Raw genomic sequence first — 16,648 nt, forward strand, 5'->3', positions numbered from 1 at the left:
AGCCAACTCTACTACCAGTTGCGTTTCCTCATGCAAATAACCATGGTAGAACAGGCACGAAAGGCAGGCAAACATAATGAAAAGGTTACAGATGAATTTTTATCACCCGAGGGAAAAATACTTGGATTAAAGTTCAGCAAATTTAGCAGCCCAACAATGCAGCCTGTCAACCCATTTTAGTGGTGGCAACTTGATCTCTGGTAAAGAGCACAATGTCAGGGTTAAGGGCTCCCTGGCTCAGCAGTCAGCCTTCTGCTGCATTGCATGCTTGCTGCCACCCTGCCTGCTGCCTCCTGCCCCCTGCCCTCTGCCCAGCATCTGCTGCCCCTGGCTCTGTGAATGCCAGGTCTACCATGGCCACGCAGCTCACTCCTCCGACACCTTCCAGCACCTCCACCTGCCCCACACACTCCGTGTGCATCAGCACCTCCCTCCCTTCCCTCCCTCCCTCCTCCCTGCTGGTCTGACTCTTTGCTTTCTCTCTTGTTTTCTTTTTCTATTAATCAGCATATATTTCCTGAGTTTGGGTTCTGTGTCAGGCACCCTGGGAGAAGGAGCCTTCATGCAGGAAACAAGACAGAACAAATGTCTCTCCTCTTGGGCCGACATTATCTTTTACATTCATATACCTATAAAAAGCCCAAAGGATTATGACACATTGAGGTCAACTCTAAAAAGAAAAGAAATGGGGGTTTGGAAAAATGAGGTCACAAGGGGTCCAGAAAAGGCCATGATAAATAAAGTGACCAACAAAAGGCCCTTCCAGGATCTGACAGGTAAGTAGGGGCTAGCTGCATGAGAAGCTGGGGGGAGCAGAGGAGGTGAAGGTGCAGAGGTGGGAACAACTGGGCCTGCTGAAGAGAAGGAAAAGATGCTGGAATGGGCCAGAGAGACACGAAAACAGGAAAAAAGTTGCAGGAGACCCTGCTGGACAGGCAGTGGGCAGCTCATGGATAGCCTTGCAGGCTTGCTGAAGACTTCCGGCTTTAATATAATAGCAGTGTGGCTTCTAGTCAGGGCTTGGACCCTGCTGTGCTCTCTGCTACGGGCCTCAGTACAGCAGCACCTCCTCTGTCTGCGCCATCCGGGCCCTCCTGTCTTCCACTAAGCTTTGGCTGGCTGCTCACTTCAACCATCAGCTCCCTCCAGGAAGCCTTCCCTGGCCTCCCAACCATGATGCCCTGCACAGCTTCCTCTTGGTATGGCTCATATTTTTATAAATAAACATTTAGTAATGCAATTAGTGGCTCAGTGTCTCTTTTACATGCTGCCTTCTACGCTCCCTGAAGGTAGGACCTGTTGTCACTATTACCTGGCACAGTAGAGTCAGGGCCTGAGTGTATTCATTACAAAGATGCATGAACGAAGAAGTAAATTCATCCATAATGGTTGGAACACGCAGTCAACCCAAGATATCTACTACGGTCTGGTTCCAGGACCCTTGGAGAACGCTCACCTCCATGAACAGTCAAGTTCCTTACGTCAAATGGTGTAGTATTTGCACACCCTCTGTTATACATTAAGCCATTTCTAGATGACCTATAATACCCCATGCAGTGGGTATACACTAATAACAATAAATTGTTATTATGCTACATTGCTTACAGAATGACAAGAAAAGTATGTACACTAAGGACCCATTTGCCCCCGCCCCCATGTTTCCAGTTTCCACTGGTTGAGTCTCCAGGGACTGAAGCCATGGGTGTGGAGGGCAGACTGGACTATGTTGGATGCTCTGGTTGCCACGCTGGGCACCAAGACTGGCACACCACATTCATCCTTGTAGCAGGCTAAAGTCCCTGCAGGACTACCCCTGCCCGGCCCTGGGGGGGGCGCACTCCCCAAGGATACACTGGCCTGGGGCGTTCTTCACGTCATCACCAGGGGCCGAGGTCGTGTTCATCTTCTCCGCGTTGGGGAACTGGCTCATGAGCTGCATCTGGAAGTCCTCCCTCCTCTCATACTCCTTCCCTCGGTAGATGAACACTTTGTTCTGTGGAGAAGTGACACCTGTGAGAAATGCCAGGCCCCAGAGTGGCGGAGGGGACCCAAGCAAAGCCAGGGGTCTTCTGAAAGGAGTGTGGGGCTGTGGTGGTGACTTCCAGGAGAGCCCTCTCCTCTCGGTTCCTTACCAGAGGGAGGGAAAGGAGGAGCTCCCCCCACTGCGCTGCTGGGCACATCACTTTCCACAGACTGGTTCAAAAGTAGGGAAGACCATGGGTGCTGAGAACAGTACCCTTAGACCATCTGCCATTCAGCTTCCACATAATTCCTTTTGCTACACTTATGCATGTGACACCCACACTGTATTGACATGGGCATGAAATCTCCCACCTGCCTTTAGCAGGCCATGTGGGGTGGGTCTGTAGGCTGGCACGGACTACCATCCAGGGCCTGCATTCCAGGGCTTCTGCTCCTGAGCCCCCAGAATACACTCTTTACCCTTCCTGACCACATCTGCCTCCTTTACACCAGCAGTTCTCAACCAGGAGTATTTTGGAATGCCCAGGAACATTCTTTGGTTGTCCACAGAGTGTAAGGAATACGACTGGGCACTGGGACGCCGTTATCCATCCCTACAACGCACAGGATGGTCCCTGCAACAGAACATTACCAGGCCCAAAATGTCAACAGGGCTGAGGTCGAGGAACCCTATTCTGGGCCATCTGTGCACCATCAGTGCCACCTCAAATGGTCCCTAAATTCTTCTGTCCAAGCCCAAGCCTGTCACTTCTTTCTATGTACTTCCAGCCCTGGTCAGTCATCAGAGGAGCTGAAGAGACTTCAAAAGTTCAGACTCCCAAGCCTTGTCCCAGACTTGCTAAAATGAACTAACACAAGTTAAGCCCAGGAATATGCATTCTCAGCAAGTCCCCCAGGGGACTCCACCATGCAGCGAGGTTTGGGGAGTTACCCCATCCAAGGGGACCTCCCTGGCCACCCTGCCAGGTGCCTGTGGTGTTTATCCCACCAGCCCATCGTGATTTCACATTTATTGTTAGAGATGGGTGATTTATTTCAACTGTAAAGGAAATCAAGTGAGGCCAGGGATCAGGCTCGCTACTTCTTTCATATCCTCCTGACCCTAGAATTGAGTCATAGACTACACTGGAAAGAAGCACATAGGTGACTTAATCTAATCCCCTACAAGAGGATGGAGAAGCCACTAGAGCAGTGGTGATACTCCCTGGGGGTCTCCAAGACCTTTTCAGGGACTCACAGCACCAAATTTTTTTTCATAATAATACTGTTATTGACCTTTTAACTCGCATGCTCTCGTAAGTATGTGAGGGCACAACCCAGAGGCTGCAGCTTATGACGGCAGTAGACTGCAGTTACAGATAAGGGGCCTGTCTGTGTTTCCTAAGCCAGATATTAAAGAGAGCTGCAGAAATGTAAAGCAATCTTACTTTCACGGATTTTTTTTTTTAAAGCTGGAACATGTACATATACATTTTTCCTAAAATATAACATACTAATGTGATATGCTTATTATTTTTAAATAAACTCCATTAAATTTTTCTTAGATTTCATTTTTCATATGTTATATGTACACAGAAATAGTCTATAAACATAAAAATCCTTCAGTGTTTTTAATAACTTAAGAGAGTAAAGGGCTTCAGTGACTGATGGTCTGAAAACCAGCGCTCTGTCCTAACTCCTGGGGTGCAGACCCCCTCCTGGCTCTCAGATTTCTTTATTTCAGTGGTGGGGAGCTCACCACCTCTTGAGACAGCTGTAGTCATTGTGCAGAGAAACACAGCAGGCGCAGCATCTGGCGGGGCTGGTGGCCGCACCCAGACAGAACAGAGCTCAGCTCCTGAGCCCTGCCCTTCAGAGCACTAGCAGATCGTCAGGGCACAGAGGGACAGCTGAGACGGCCAGGCCCCGAGACCCCGGTCTGATGTCTGCATCTCCCCAAACTCACCCGCAGAAAGGAGGGAAATCCCTGGCCATAGTATCCGACAGCAAAGTAATCTGGTTTGGGCCTGAGGATTTTCATGATGTTTTCATAGAATTTTGCCTGCTGGTTCTGGAAGTAGAAAACACAGCTTATGATAACATAGATGTGTATCCGAGGCATATTCAACTCGAAGAGCCCATTAAGACATTGTCATTAGAGCAAAACCAATGTGGCAAATGCATAGTTGAGCATTTCTGTGGATCTGTCTGTAATAATAAATTACAGCATTGTCCACAGTACTTGGGTACTGTACTTTCTCTACCTCTAGTAGCTCATACCCACATCGTGTTTATAACAATCCCATGAACATCTACAAGTGATAGCTAAAGAAATGGAACCTTAGTGAAGTCAGTGAGTGTAGGACCAAACCCAGGTCCTCCCACAGGCACGGCACCCCAATTCCATGCACAGACATATGTTTGTGACAGTATACAAATAGATTCATCTGTCTGAGTGCAGATGTGCCTCAGTGTGTGTATCCCCAACACATTTCATCAATTCTAAAAGGTATGAGTTTTTTTATTTTCACATCTATGAAAAGAGTTTTATCTTACTTTATACATTATGCCACCTTACATTGCTCTTAGACTAAAGACATTATGATGAAATCATACGTGTATGCATGTGTGTGTGTGTTTGTGTGCATGTGTGCATGCACGCTCACACACAGGTAAAGGCATATCTCATGAGCTAAGGCATATTCAACTTGACACATTATGGAAGATCTATATGAATCTAGATGGATGCCTGGGTGCCAGCGTTGTGCAGGGGTATGCACACATCTCGTTGCATGCATGGGTGTGTGCGGGGTCAGCACCTGTGCACAGTATGTGTTTGGATACCAGTGCACATGTTTAAAGGTACACATGGCTCTGAGTCCACAAACACACGTGCAGACATATATGTGGGGAGGGTATCAAGCATCTCAAGGTGCAAACACCTGTCCGTTTGCATCACTTCTTGACTTCTTGCACAGTGAAGACAGCTAGCAACTCAGCTGCTTTTAACAGGATCACCTTATTTCCCTCCTCCAAAAAGCTGTCAGGGCTGGGGAGATAGCTCAGTAGAAGAAGTGCCTGTCTGGCAAGTGCAGGGTCATGAGTTCAATCCCCAGTACGAAAAAAAAAAATAATATTAGCACAAACGTCTTACGAGGGCTGGCCAAATAGCTCAGCAGATTAAAATGCCTGCAAGCAGGTGCAGGGGCTGGGAATTTGATCCCTGGGCCTGCTGTGCTGGCCCGGCCCACAGGGCACACCGAGATGGCCATTGAGACTGGGCCTGGTGGCATGTGCCTATAATCCTAGCTCTTGGGATGCTATAAACAGGTGGATCACTACGAGTTTGATCTAGTAGTGAGACCCTGAACACTCTGTAGACCTTCCCCCCCACAAAAAAAAGCTGCAATCCACCCTTAACATTCTCACCCTGATTTTACAGTTTTCTGGAAATCTCTGGACTTGCTTCTCTCAATGGGCTGAGGAGGTGCTCTAGGGCTGTGCAACTGAGGTAGCCAAGAAGTATGCAGGGCTGCAGGAGAGGGAAGCAGCCCAGAGCTCCGCTTTTCTCCCACAGACGCCAGCTCCATGCCCAGGCCTGCCATCTGCAGCCCAAGCGGCCCCCTAACTCCTTTCCTCATCAAGTCTCGAGCATCAAGATGCTAATGGGAGAAGCCAGATGGTGAGCATTTGAATGTGATTTATCTGTTCATCAAAAAGCACAATTTTGTGCTTTTTATTTAATTGGTTTAGTGATTTGTGGTGCAAATGTAGCACAGTGTTTACTGTGGATGGAGCAGCAACGAGCAGTGGCAGCAGAGCCGCACAGGTACCAAGTGTCCATCCAGCCAAGAGGGGAGAGGAGAGTGGGGAGATGCTCAGACTGGCCTTACGTAGGCCCTGCTGCCTTCTTTGTCTGGTTTCCTAACCCTGCCTCATCTCCTTCTTCCCTCCCCACGTCCTCTGTGCAGAGTGAGGGCCCAAAACCCCAAGGTGCAGGGGCAGCCTCCCCTGGAGACCCTCACCAGGTTCTGGCTGAGTAGCTCGTAGTCGAAGATCTCCATCTCGTATTGTTCTGCCAGCTCCTTGCATAGACTGATGGCCTCTTCCCACATCTACAGAAAGGTCACAGACACAGGGGTTAGGGGGACCCTGCCAGCTGTCCAGAGCCTTTGCAGAGGAAAGAATTCATTCTGGCTGCGTCCTCTGGGACTGAGATTCAAGCCACATTGACCCAGACCTACCTTTCATACAGAGCGCGCCAGGCGCTTCCTGGGGGGACGACCTTTCCCCAGGTCCTCATCCCAGCATCTTGATAAATAATGGAGCAGGCTAAATGCTTTGCTCACAGGCTTTCTGATTCTACCCAACCATTCTGGGCAGTAACTAACAGCATCCTTGTAGCCCAGGGAAAAATCATGTTCACAGGGCAAAGCTACCTGTGCCCGGCAGAATCAGGGCTAGGTTGCAAGCCCCAAGGATGTGATTCTGTTACTTAAGGGTTACTTAAAACTTAACATTTTTGCTCCCTGCAGCTTCCCCTGTGTGTAGGGTGGGCAGGAAGATGTTGATCCCATCTTCCAAAGAGAAACAGTTCAGAGAGAAATGAAAAAGTAGCCTGAGTTCAGAGTTTCTAGGGACAAAATTGGGAGTAGCTCTCAGCTCTTGACGTTGGGCACTAGGGACTTTCCCAGTGACCACTCGCAGAGTTTCTTAATGGAGTGATCTGGCTGTGGACGTAAGTGGGGGCAGCACAGAGTATGTAATACTAGAATATTTTTTAATGATTAAAACTGTTTGGCAGTAGGTTTTTGCCATCTTTAAAAACATTTCTGAAAAAAACCAACCCAGGACACAGGCAATATTTGTTTTATGTTCTGTTTCAAGTCAGAAACCAAGACCATTCCACCATCTCAGACTGGGGGTCAGGAGCCTCCTCAGAAAGGCCGGAGAGACAGGATGGGCTGGAGTTCTGACAATTTCAAGGGATCCGCATTGCATATCGTGCTGGATTTGAAACAGAGAATGTTCCTGAATGGAGACTGGGGGACAGAGAGAGAGAGAGACAAGGTTGCCAAATGCAGTGTGAGCTTTGTCACACAAGTGCTCTCTCTGCATGCAAACATCAAAATAAATAAAAGCAAGTGCTGAGTGGAGGAGCAGAGGCTGTAGACCTGAAGCAGCTTAGTGAGAAGCATCAAAATACTTTATGTGCCAGGAAGACCCAGGTCAGTAGGCTTCAGCCTGGACAAGAAGGCTGTGGTGAGGCACAGCCAGGGGACTGTCTGGCTCAAGTGCAGGCGTTTGCCAACTTCCCACCATGATAAGGGAGTCATAGTGCTCTCCCTCTGTGTAAAGAGATCACTAAAAGACTAGGATGGGGGCAGAGCAGGAAGCCAGATGCCCAGGCATTCCTTCAGGGCCCCTGGGAGCTCTGACAGGCTCTGGGGTTCCTGGGTCTCATACATGTTTCACTTTTACTTTTTCCCTGCTGGCTTCTGAGCATGCTCATGGGCACTGATGTGGGCAGTGACAGCTCAGAGGCAGAGACACAGACAAGATGCGGATTTTTGTTGTCATGGTAGCAGTGGGGGAAGAATGGGCATCGTGGATGTAAGTGTTGAGTTCTGAAGGAAGCATAGGCATCCACAGGGTGATGTCAAGTGGGTTGTGGAGAAGCAAGCCATGTGTGTGTACAGCAATGACTGCCTGAAGAAACATGGAGGAAGCAAACTGAAAGGAGTGCTATAAGTCTGGGCTTCATTCTAGAAGATTCCACACAGTGGCTTTCAGCATGACCTATACCCTTCTGCCTTTTCTCTGCTGCCAATTATGACGGCACCACCTGGATCCTTTGCTGTCTCCCCCACGACCACATAATACCTAGGAACAGCATGCACAGGATAATGACTGGTGAATAGATAGTAGCTCTTGAAACTTGGGGCTCATGCCTTTATTCTCTTTGCTGGGCAGAGTGGGAAGAATTGAATCCAAAGCTCAACAGATCCTTCCACGGCTTTCACACTGTGGCTGACTGAAACAGCAAACTAACTAAGAGGAGGCTCTGATTTGACGGCCAGGCCAGCAAGGGACAGCAGAGCCTCTGCCCTCAAGAGGCTTAGAATTGTAAATTATAAAAATAGTCTTTTCCAAATGCTCAGCTTTGGGAATTTATAAGCCCTTGTGCAGACATTACCTCATGTTATCTTTCCAGAGAAGGTGGAGGAGCTCAGACTAAGACAGATGCGATGAGCAGTGCGAAAGGATAGGCCACAGGCGAGTGGTAAGTGGTGTCCTGCTGAGCGGGAGAGACCTTGCAATTCAGTGGGAAGGCAAGGGGGTAGGTAAGCTGGAGCCTTGAAAAAGGGTCAGTAGAGGAAGTAAAGGCATCAGGTAATAGTGATAATTAAAATTTATCAAGATATTACCACATACCAATTCCAATTCCTATGTTAGGTGAAGTGCATGTACTTTCTCTTTCTCTTTTTTATTTATTTATTTTTTTATTGGATACATGGTCTCACTACACAGCTTGGACTTATAGTGCTCCTCCTGCCTCAGCCTTCCCAGTGCTGGGATTACAGGTGTGCACCATCATGCCTGGCTTCAGTGGCCAGCACAGCTCACTCCGGGTTCCAGGGCCAGAACAGCATGTGGTACCAGGGATCAAACTTGGGTCCTTGTGCTTTCCAGACAGGTGCTTAAACCACCAAGCTATCTCCTCAGCCCCTCTCATTTCATTTTTACCCCACACCTAGAAAGTAGGTGCCAGTAGTTTTTCACTAGGTTGGGTGGAGAATTGGAGTCACAAGAAGCCAACCAAAGGGGGCATGGTAGAGAAGCAAGGCATGAAATCCAGGTGGCTAAGGCCAGAGCCTGGGCCCTTAGCTGCTGTGCCACTCTCCTCTTGGATGAACAATGCCTTCCTGCACATGTTCTGGGTGCTAGAGGTGGGCAGCAGCTGATCTGTCCAGTCACTTGGTCAAATTCAACCAAAAATCCTTTCTGTTTAAAGAACAAGGATGCCATTCATTTATCCAGAATATATGAATCGGTCTCTCTGGGTGTCAGGTTCTGTTTAGGCTGCTGGACATCCACCAGTAGATGCGACCAAGCCTTCACTCCCATGGCATTCTATAGTGGGAGCCAGAGCATAAATAGTGAAACCAAAAGGAATAAGCTGGTGTCTTACAGTGACCAGAGCTCTGAAGGAGCATGAAAGGTGACTCCGGGCAAGGGTGCTACTGCTCTGTTTGGAGGTGGTCTGGGAAGGCCACCTCATTTATGGTGCAACATTTGAAAAAAAATCCTGACCAGTGAGAGGAGCCAGCTCTCTCCTCCACAGGAAAGCTACAGAAGAGGCATGCCGTAAGCTAGAAAAAGCAAGCGCAAAGGCCCTGAGGTTAGGAAGAGCTCAGCATATAGGATGTGAGAAAGAGGAAACAGAGGGGACGAGAGAGGGAGGCAGCCAAGACACAGCTTACAGGAGGCCTCGTGAATCATGGGAAGGATTGTGTGACTTAGGTAGAACGAGTCGTTGAGATGATTATAGATAGACAAAGAGCATGCTCCAGCGTATGTTTTGTGATCACCGTATTTTCTGTATGAAAGATAATCTGTTGGAGCCGTAGGGGAAGCAGGGAAATGGCGTAGGATCCATTGTAGAGTCCAGGTAAGAAGTTATCAGACATAGGACTTGGAGGGACATCTGGTCAGGCCTGAGGATGGAATGAATGTAGAGTATGGGAGAGAACTGTCCTTCCCAGGGATTGGGGTCCTCTTGGAAAGAGATGGGACAGGGGCAGTTTTACCTTTCCTTTGTCGAAGTAGCCTATGATGGTCTCATAGAGCGACTCTTTCAGTTGCCGGTGGGTCTGGGGGTGCTGATTTCCTGTCTGCATGACCTGTGACGCACACTGCTCATCTGACCACTGTAAAGAGAGGATTCAAGTCACAAGGGGCCACAAGGCTGCCAATGGCAGATGTCTTCCCAGGATGAAAGGGAGAAACCACCTTCCCCTGGCCTTTTCTTTTTATCCTCCTTGCCCAAACTCAGCCAGTTTTGGAGCTTGTAACACTGAGGAGGCTGTCCTCATGGAGCACCAGTGCCCAGGATCTGGAGGTGGACCTCCAGTACCTCCAATGTCCCAGAACAATCAAATCAGTCAGGGATACTAGAAATGCACTGATAAGGAGTAGATAAAGCTCTGTAAACACCCTCTGCTGGGGTCATGTTCCCTATGACACTGGGTATTTGTGGGCAGATATTAGCCTACAATTTCCATTTGGGAAATGTGTCCAGATTTTTGCTGTGTTGTATTTCTGTGTCTTTCTATTGGCTCACTGTGTGTAGTCAGGCAGGATTTTTTCTAAACCCTGGTTAAGTCATGGTCCCAGCCCTTCAAAATCCAAAGAGATCATTCAGGCTTTGACCAGCTACAGCAAAGTTTTCAAGAGAAGGCAGGCAGCTCACTGGGCATGCTAATGATTAATTGTTGATAACAGTTTGGATCCTGTGTAACGCTGCAAATCCTATCTCAGGGCTTATTTTTGCTCAATGTAAAGGTCACTCAAAACCTTGCATGATTATGTGAAGTAGAGCAGACAAACATCTAGGCAGGTCAGGTTTTGAGTCCACTGAGCAAAACAAAATTCATTTTGCTGGTGTTTTCTTGTTTCCTTTTGTCAACTCTTCAGCATCCTGTGAGGAGGCCCAGGGGATTTCTGGGGGATTTCTTCCACCCAAAGGGCCAGTACCTTAAGAAGCCAGGTGTGAAGTAGAAGCGTGTAGGCGGCCTCTGTGTAGTTGTCGCAGTCCAGATGAAGATCCCGGAGTTTGTACAGGTACCTGTTTTGGGGAAAATATACTGAGCTACAAGTTACAGTGATGCCAGACAGAACAGCTGGGCATTTCTCCAGGTCACAAGGGAGCCCTCTGCATGGGTGATAATGACACCATCTAGCATTTGCTGAGCACTTAGTATGTGTCAGGGACTACATTAAGTATTTCGAGGGGCCTAGATCAGTGGTAGTGAACCCATGGCACACATGCTGCAGCCGGCTATTTGTGTCACTGAAAGCTCTAAAAGGTTTGCCATCATTATTCTAGGTCATTTAATTCTCTTGGAAATCTTGTGAAATGGGTCCACTAAGGATTACCAGTTTTCAGTGGGGAAAAAATATGGCCTACAGAAGTTAGGGACCCACTTGGGCGGCGTTCAACTTGGCACTGGAGAGTCTGGCCAATGCAATATGACAAGGAAGAGAAACAAGGGAAGGAGAGATAGGGAAGTTGTCAGAAGTCATCCGCTGGTAGCAGGAAAGCTGGGTGTGAGCTGAACTCTCAATCACTATGTGAGTCCCAGAGCAAGAGCAATTCCCCATGACTATAAAGAGCAGCTCCTACCTTTTCTGCCATGTTCTCTGGGTAGAAAGAAAGTGCAAAAGGAAGCAGGTGAGGGGCTGGAGAATGGTTATTCAGATGAAGCCTTTGAGCTGTCCCAGGAAAAATGCAATATTCAACCACAATCACATTCACATTTCCTGTCCCTTTGCAAAGTGACCTTCCACTTCTGAGCCCTGGAGTGACAATTCAGTGGAAAGGGTCTTGGGAAAAGAAACAGAAGCAAAAAGAGGTTTGGTACATCCTCAGATAGTTGATCCACAATTGGTGTTAGTGGGCAGTGAGTTCACTGCTCCGGACTTTAGGTGGCTCGTCTGCAAAATGGCAACAGCCATAGAATCTGGCTGCAGACTTGCTCAGCGTATAAAGGGCCAAGCAGACCATGTGTCCTATATAAAGAGCCCCCTCAGTGGCACAAGGACTACTGCCTATAAATGTTGATATACACTGAAAGGGATTAGCCTGGAGCTGGCAACAAGCAATGGCAGTGTTGTCTATTATCATGGTGAACGAGGTTCTACGTAACAGTCACTCTGCCTGAGCTGCAGACAGACTCCAGAGCCAAGGGTCAATGCTATGGTGACTTGCCTGTCACTGAGATCATTTCTTCAAACCCAACTCTCAGCAAGCTAGTGAGGGTAACAGACTTGAGTTTCCCTGTGGGAGGAGTGTGCTGCCCTATGGTGGCAGGGCTTTCCCCTGACCCACTTTCTCCCTCTGGGCAGATTAGGCTCAGGCCTGATGCTCAGGTTTATTTTCCAGCTCCAGGAAAGAATTTCTGCAGAGCTGATATCCAGTGTCCCTGACCACATAAAATGTGACTTGTGAGCCAAATGTTGACTATCTGACCCCAGGATAGAGACTGTCAAGGATTTGGAGGGTAAGAAAAGACACCTAGTGGTTATTTGGTAACTAATAACCAGGGCACTCTAGTGGCCTTTTGTTCATGCTGGGTCAGTAGAGGTAGATGGTTGCTGAATTAGGCCCTGTGATTTGGCTTTGGGGTTTACAGACTGAAAGAGGCAGATAGGAATCAAATCATCAACTGAAGAGTTACAGAAATGCAGCTGTGATAAATATTTTGAAGGACAAGTCTGTGGAGTAAGAACTGGATTTATCTAGGTAAGAAAAAAAGGGGCTTTCAGAAAGGGCTCCAGCCTGATAGGTGAACCAAACTCTAAGGGGGTGAGAAATGAGAGGAAAAGCATCCCAGGCAGATCCATCCATCCATCCATCCATCCACCCACCTATCCATTCATCTGTCCAATGAACATTTTATTGTCATGTATCATATCAATTTATCCTCCCAGCACCACTCTTGCAATGAGAAAATCTAGACCTACATTAGAACTTCCAGAGTCAGAAACAAGAAGAAGCAGGTGTCTGCCTTGATGGGACTGGACTATTTTTTCATTCTCCTTCCCAGCCTAAGACAATGTTCTGCTGATCAGAGTTATCAATGAAACTACACAGGGCCTTCACATAGATTGTGTAATTTAGAAACACCTGTGGGTGCATCCAGGACTTCATTCTGCTTTCTTTCTGCCCATCTTTCACATCCTAGACTTCTAGGTATCTGGGCCCCAAACCCTGGTGAAACAGCCCTGGGGGAGCTTGTCTATAACTCTCAACTCCTGCACTGGACAACATGCCCTCTTTCTTTTGTTAATTTGATCAGTCTCCCCACAAAGCCCCCAAGGAGACACCCTAATGGGTCTGCCCCAGGACATTGAGTCAGATACCTACAGGGGCTTGAGTAAGGTGGGCCAGGTGAAGTACCACAGGAAATAGGGACAATCTTTCCATGTCTAGAACAGTCACCACCACCTACTTCAGATGGTGGTTGAATGGCACAAGTGCCTGGCATTACCACACCTTCTGAGGTTTGTTTTTTTTTTTTTTTAAGGAGAAGGAGATGTTGATTTTCATGTAAAATCTCTAGATTAAAAAATTTGGCAACCAAATGTAAAAATGTTTTGAAATACTGTGCCTGCCAAATAGAACAGGTTTTCAGACTACATTTATGCTTACAATGTCTGGTTTGGGCAAATATGGCTTTCCTAGATTACTATAGGCCCCAAATCTCTAAGCTTGTGGGAGGCTGGGATTCACCATCTGTGCTTCTAAAATAGGAAAGAGAGGCAAGAGGTTCGAGTGGAGGAACCATATGCCAGGCATTTTATCTTTAGTATCTCATTTAATCCTCAAAACAGAAGGTAGAATGGAAATATTATACAGAAAGGGAAACTTCAACCAACTCCTGGAAAAATCTTCCCAGGATAACAGTCTATCTAGCATCACAAGGTAAAGATCCCAGATCCTTCCAGTGCCACAGATTTGTGGTAGAACAACATATCATGTTTAATGATGCTATAAATAACCAAAGCTAAGGACAACCTATGGAAATGTTTTTCCCCAAATAATTGTTTCTACCTCTGGAATAATGTTAAACTAAGTATCTAAGGATATCTGCAGTAGTGTCAGATTTAGGGCTTGAAGTCTCTACCCTTTGATGAAATAAGCCAACTCATAAATTCTGGCTTCCTTAATCTTCTGGCTGATTTTTTTCAGGAGTATGAATGCAAAGGTTTATGTCTAAGGCGTCTGCTGTTGTGCTGTGTACTGTAGAACAAAACAAGAAAAAAGCTTAAATGCCCAACAATAGAGGACTGGTATATTCCAGGAAGGAAAATTTTTAGTTTTATTAGAAATTATGTTGAAATAGTATTAGTTGACACAGAATTCTTGTCATGTAAAAAAGAATGAAGAGTGAATTATGGGTAACACAATTCCATTTTTGCAAAAGGTAATGTATGGTAGAATTTGATGTGTATAGAAGCATAAAAAGGTCTAGAATTAAGAATGGGTTATGGTAATTTATTTCATTGTTTTGTTTTACCTGTCTATATTTCATGTGTTTTTTGTTTCGGTAAAAAGTATGTATTATTTTTGTAATGAGTAAAAAATAACAATAATATGTCCCAATAAATAAAAATGCCTAGAAAGAAGTAGGTATTATACAACTTGATATTTTTTCCTCTGCAAAAGCAGGCCATTCAGTAGCCTTTATCCTGTGCTTAGACAAACTAGGACTTCACATGTTAGTACAAGAAATGCAACTCACACCGCAACCCACACAATATTTATGTTTCAAGACAGTGGTGCAGCAGGACACCACTGTGGGTTGGGAAAGTCCAAGTGGATTTATGAGGCTGATTATAGGGGAATGGAAAGAGTCTGGGCAGTTACAGGAATCAGAACACAGAGGCCCTCAGTGCCAAGAAGAAAAGTTTACATTCTATGCTGAAGGCAGCATGGAGCCATTGATGGATATTGAGCAGAGGGAATATCATGACAAGTCTGAGTTTTAGAAAATACAATCTTACCTTATGTACATCTCTTCCCGGTTGTTATCTTTGTAGAAATTCTAGTTAGGGGAGGAAAAACAGTGATGAGTGTTTCTCTTTGCGGAGCTTCAGGGGAAGAGGATGACGTGATGGAAATAAGAAAAAGGTGGCCGGCTGTTTACTACCCGGGCACCCTGAGGTGGGAACAAGAGATTTACTTTTCTGGATACAACCAATAGCCTCCTCGGGAGAATCAAGTTTGTGGGTCATTTTCCTGACTATAAAAGGAGGGAGGAAGTGTCTTCAGCTGTCACATACAGAGGATGCAGTTGAGCTGCCTGCTGGGCTCACAGGCAGGGGTGGCCAGGACTGGGCAGTCTACTTTGACCAAGTCCACATTGAAGGTGGCCAGCTGAGTCTCTATAAGCATGGGCCCTACAGTCTTGGGGAACGGAGCTGGGAAGTGAGGGATAGAACCACTGTCAGAAGAAGAGACGGTAACTACTGATTGCACAGAACTCTCAGGAGGGATGAGGGGATTCCACAGCCAGGACATTTCAACTTGGCCATACCTCGGGAGCTGGGTCCGTATTTCAGCTCGAGGCCTGTTTAGATTAGAGGTAGCCTGGCTTTACCAATAGAGAGCCTAATGCTGTGACACCTTGAAAGAAACCCTTATCCACTCAGAGTCAGGAGGTTATGGTGCAATCTAAAAGCAAACCGAGTTTAATCCAAACCCCTCAGGTAGAGCTCAGAGTAGGGCAGGTGGTGTATTCCAGGGCTCACAGTGTGGCAGCTTCACAGGACCTCAGAAATGCTATCGCCACTGCCATCCACCACTGAGACCTCCTCCCTGACACCAAATAGTAGTAGGATCTGATCGCTATGGAACTGCCTGTCACTAGCATTCTCTCTGATCCACTCGGACTGCCAAAGGTCGATTTCTTCACTCAGCTTCTGGCTCTCCTTAGAGAAACGGCACAATTCTTGGAAAACTTCCCCTTCTTCCTGCTCTTTATGTAAATTGGGGCTGGTGTAGTTATTAGCACTGAATTCCTTTCTGCTGAAGTCAGGAGTTTTAAACTCCCCTTAGCATTTGGGAAAATCAATGGCAATACCTTAGCTGTTAAAAAAATTGTCTGTGTAAGGAAGGAGGGCATGTAGCAGAACTTGGGGACAGGATGTATGTTACTAAACCACTGAGAATGGCAGGGGGTGATGGAGTGGACACTACTTGGGCTCTGGCTAGTTTTCTTCGTGTAAGCCATTTTAAGGTAGACAGGATAGACCATAGTTCCATCCCTGACCAAGTCACAGAATCCCAAGGGAGACATTTAGGAGCTGAATGGTGGGAGCTCATATAATTCAGGGGTTAAGGGATTTTATTTGGCATAATCTGCTCTGGATAACCTGGTGCCTTTTAGTTTCCTGTACATTCTTGTTAATAGTGTTACTTCATTCTGCAAGGAGAAGTCAAATAACACACATTGAGCATTGAACTGTGGGAAGCACTGCACACACTAATGGACTGCAGGCTAGCATCTTCTCCAAGGAACAGAGAGGCACCTAAGATCCCAGAGCATCTCCATGGCTGGTCCATTCTACTGATCATCAAAGACTGGATGAGAACCAGGCTGTGCCCCATCAAAGCTCCTTCTCTTAACCGACTGCACTGCCATCTTTGCTCCTGGGGAGCTGTGAAGTGTTAAAGAGGGGACTCATAATTCCCCCTTCACCTGTGAGGAACCTGAGTCACTGGAAGGCATCAAGTCATGGAGCTAGCAATGGCAACGCAGGGACTTGAGCTCACACCTTTCTGACGTCCAGTGTCATTGGCACTACTTCCCTATCAAGCAGTGAGCTCCACGGCTAAGCTGCTCCCAGGACTCTGGGCCCCTGGGACAGTGCGGACAGCTGCTCCCCCCACCCCCAAAGT

The 16,648-nt window shown here is 47.0% G+C and overlaps 1 protein-coding gene across 1 annotated transcript in view; it reads right to left on the reverse strand.

Annotated features, from left to right (window-relative positions):
• Dock2 (dedicator of cytokinesis 2) overlaps nt 1-16,648 on the reverse strand; it is a 478,084-nt gene that overhangs the window by 36,258 nt on the left and 425,178 nt on the right. Inside the window, exons 36-41 of the mRNA XM_004637060.2 lie at nt 14,752-14,792; nt 10,720-10,810; nt 9,774-9,893; nt 5,988-6,077; nt 3,929-4,033; nt 1,852-1,993 (exon numbers count right to left, since the gene is read on the reverse strand). Of these exons, the coding sequence (XP_004637117.2) occupies nt 1,852-1,993; nt 3,929-4,033; nt 5,988-6,077; nt 9,774-9,893; nt 10,720-10,810; nt 14,752-14,792 (589 nt within the window). The remainder of the gene's footprint in view (nt 1-1,851; nt 1,994-3,928; nt 4,034-5,987; nt 6,078-9,773; nt 9,894-10,719; nt 10,811-14,751; nt 14,793-16,648) is intronic.

Source organism: Octodon degus, unplaced genomic scaffold (genome assembly GCF_000260255.1).
Source record: "Octodon degus isolate 3935 unplaced genomic scaffold, OctDeg1.0 scaffold00085, whole genome shotgun sequence".
Classification (NCBI taxonomy): Eukaryota; Metazoa; Chordata; class Mammalia; order Rodentia; family Octodontidae; genus Octodon; species Octodon degus.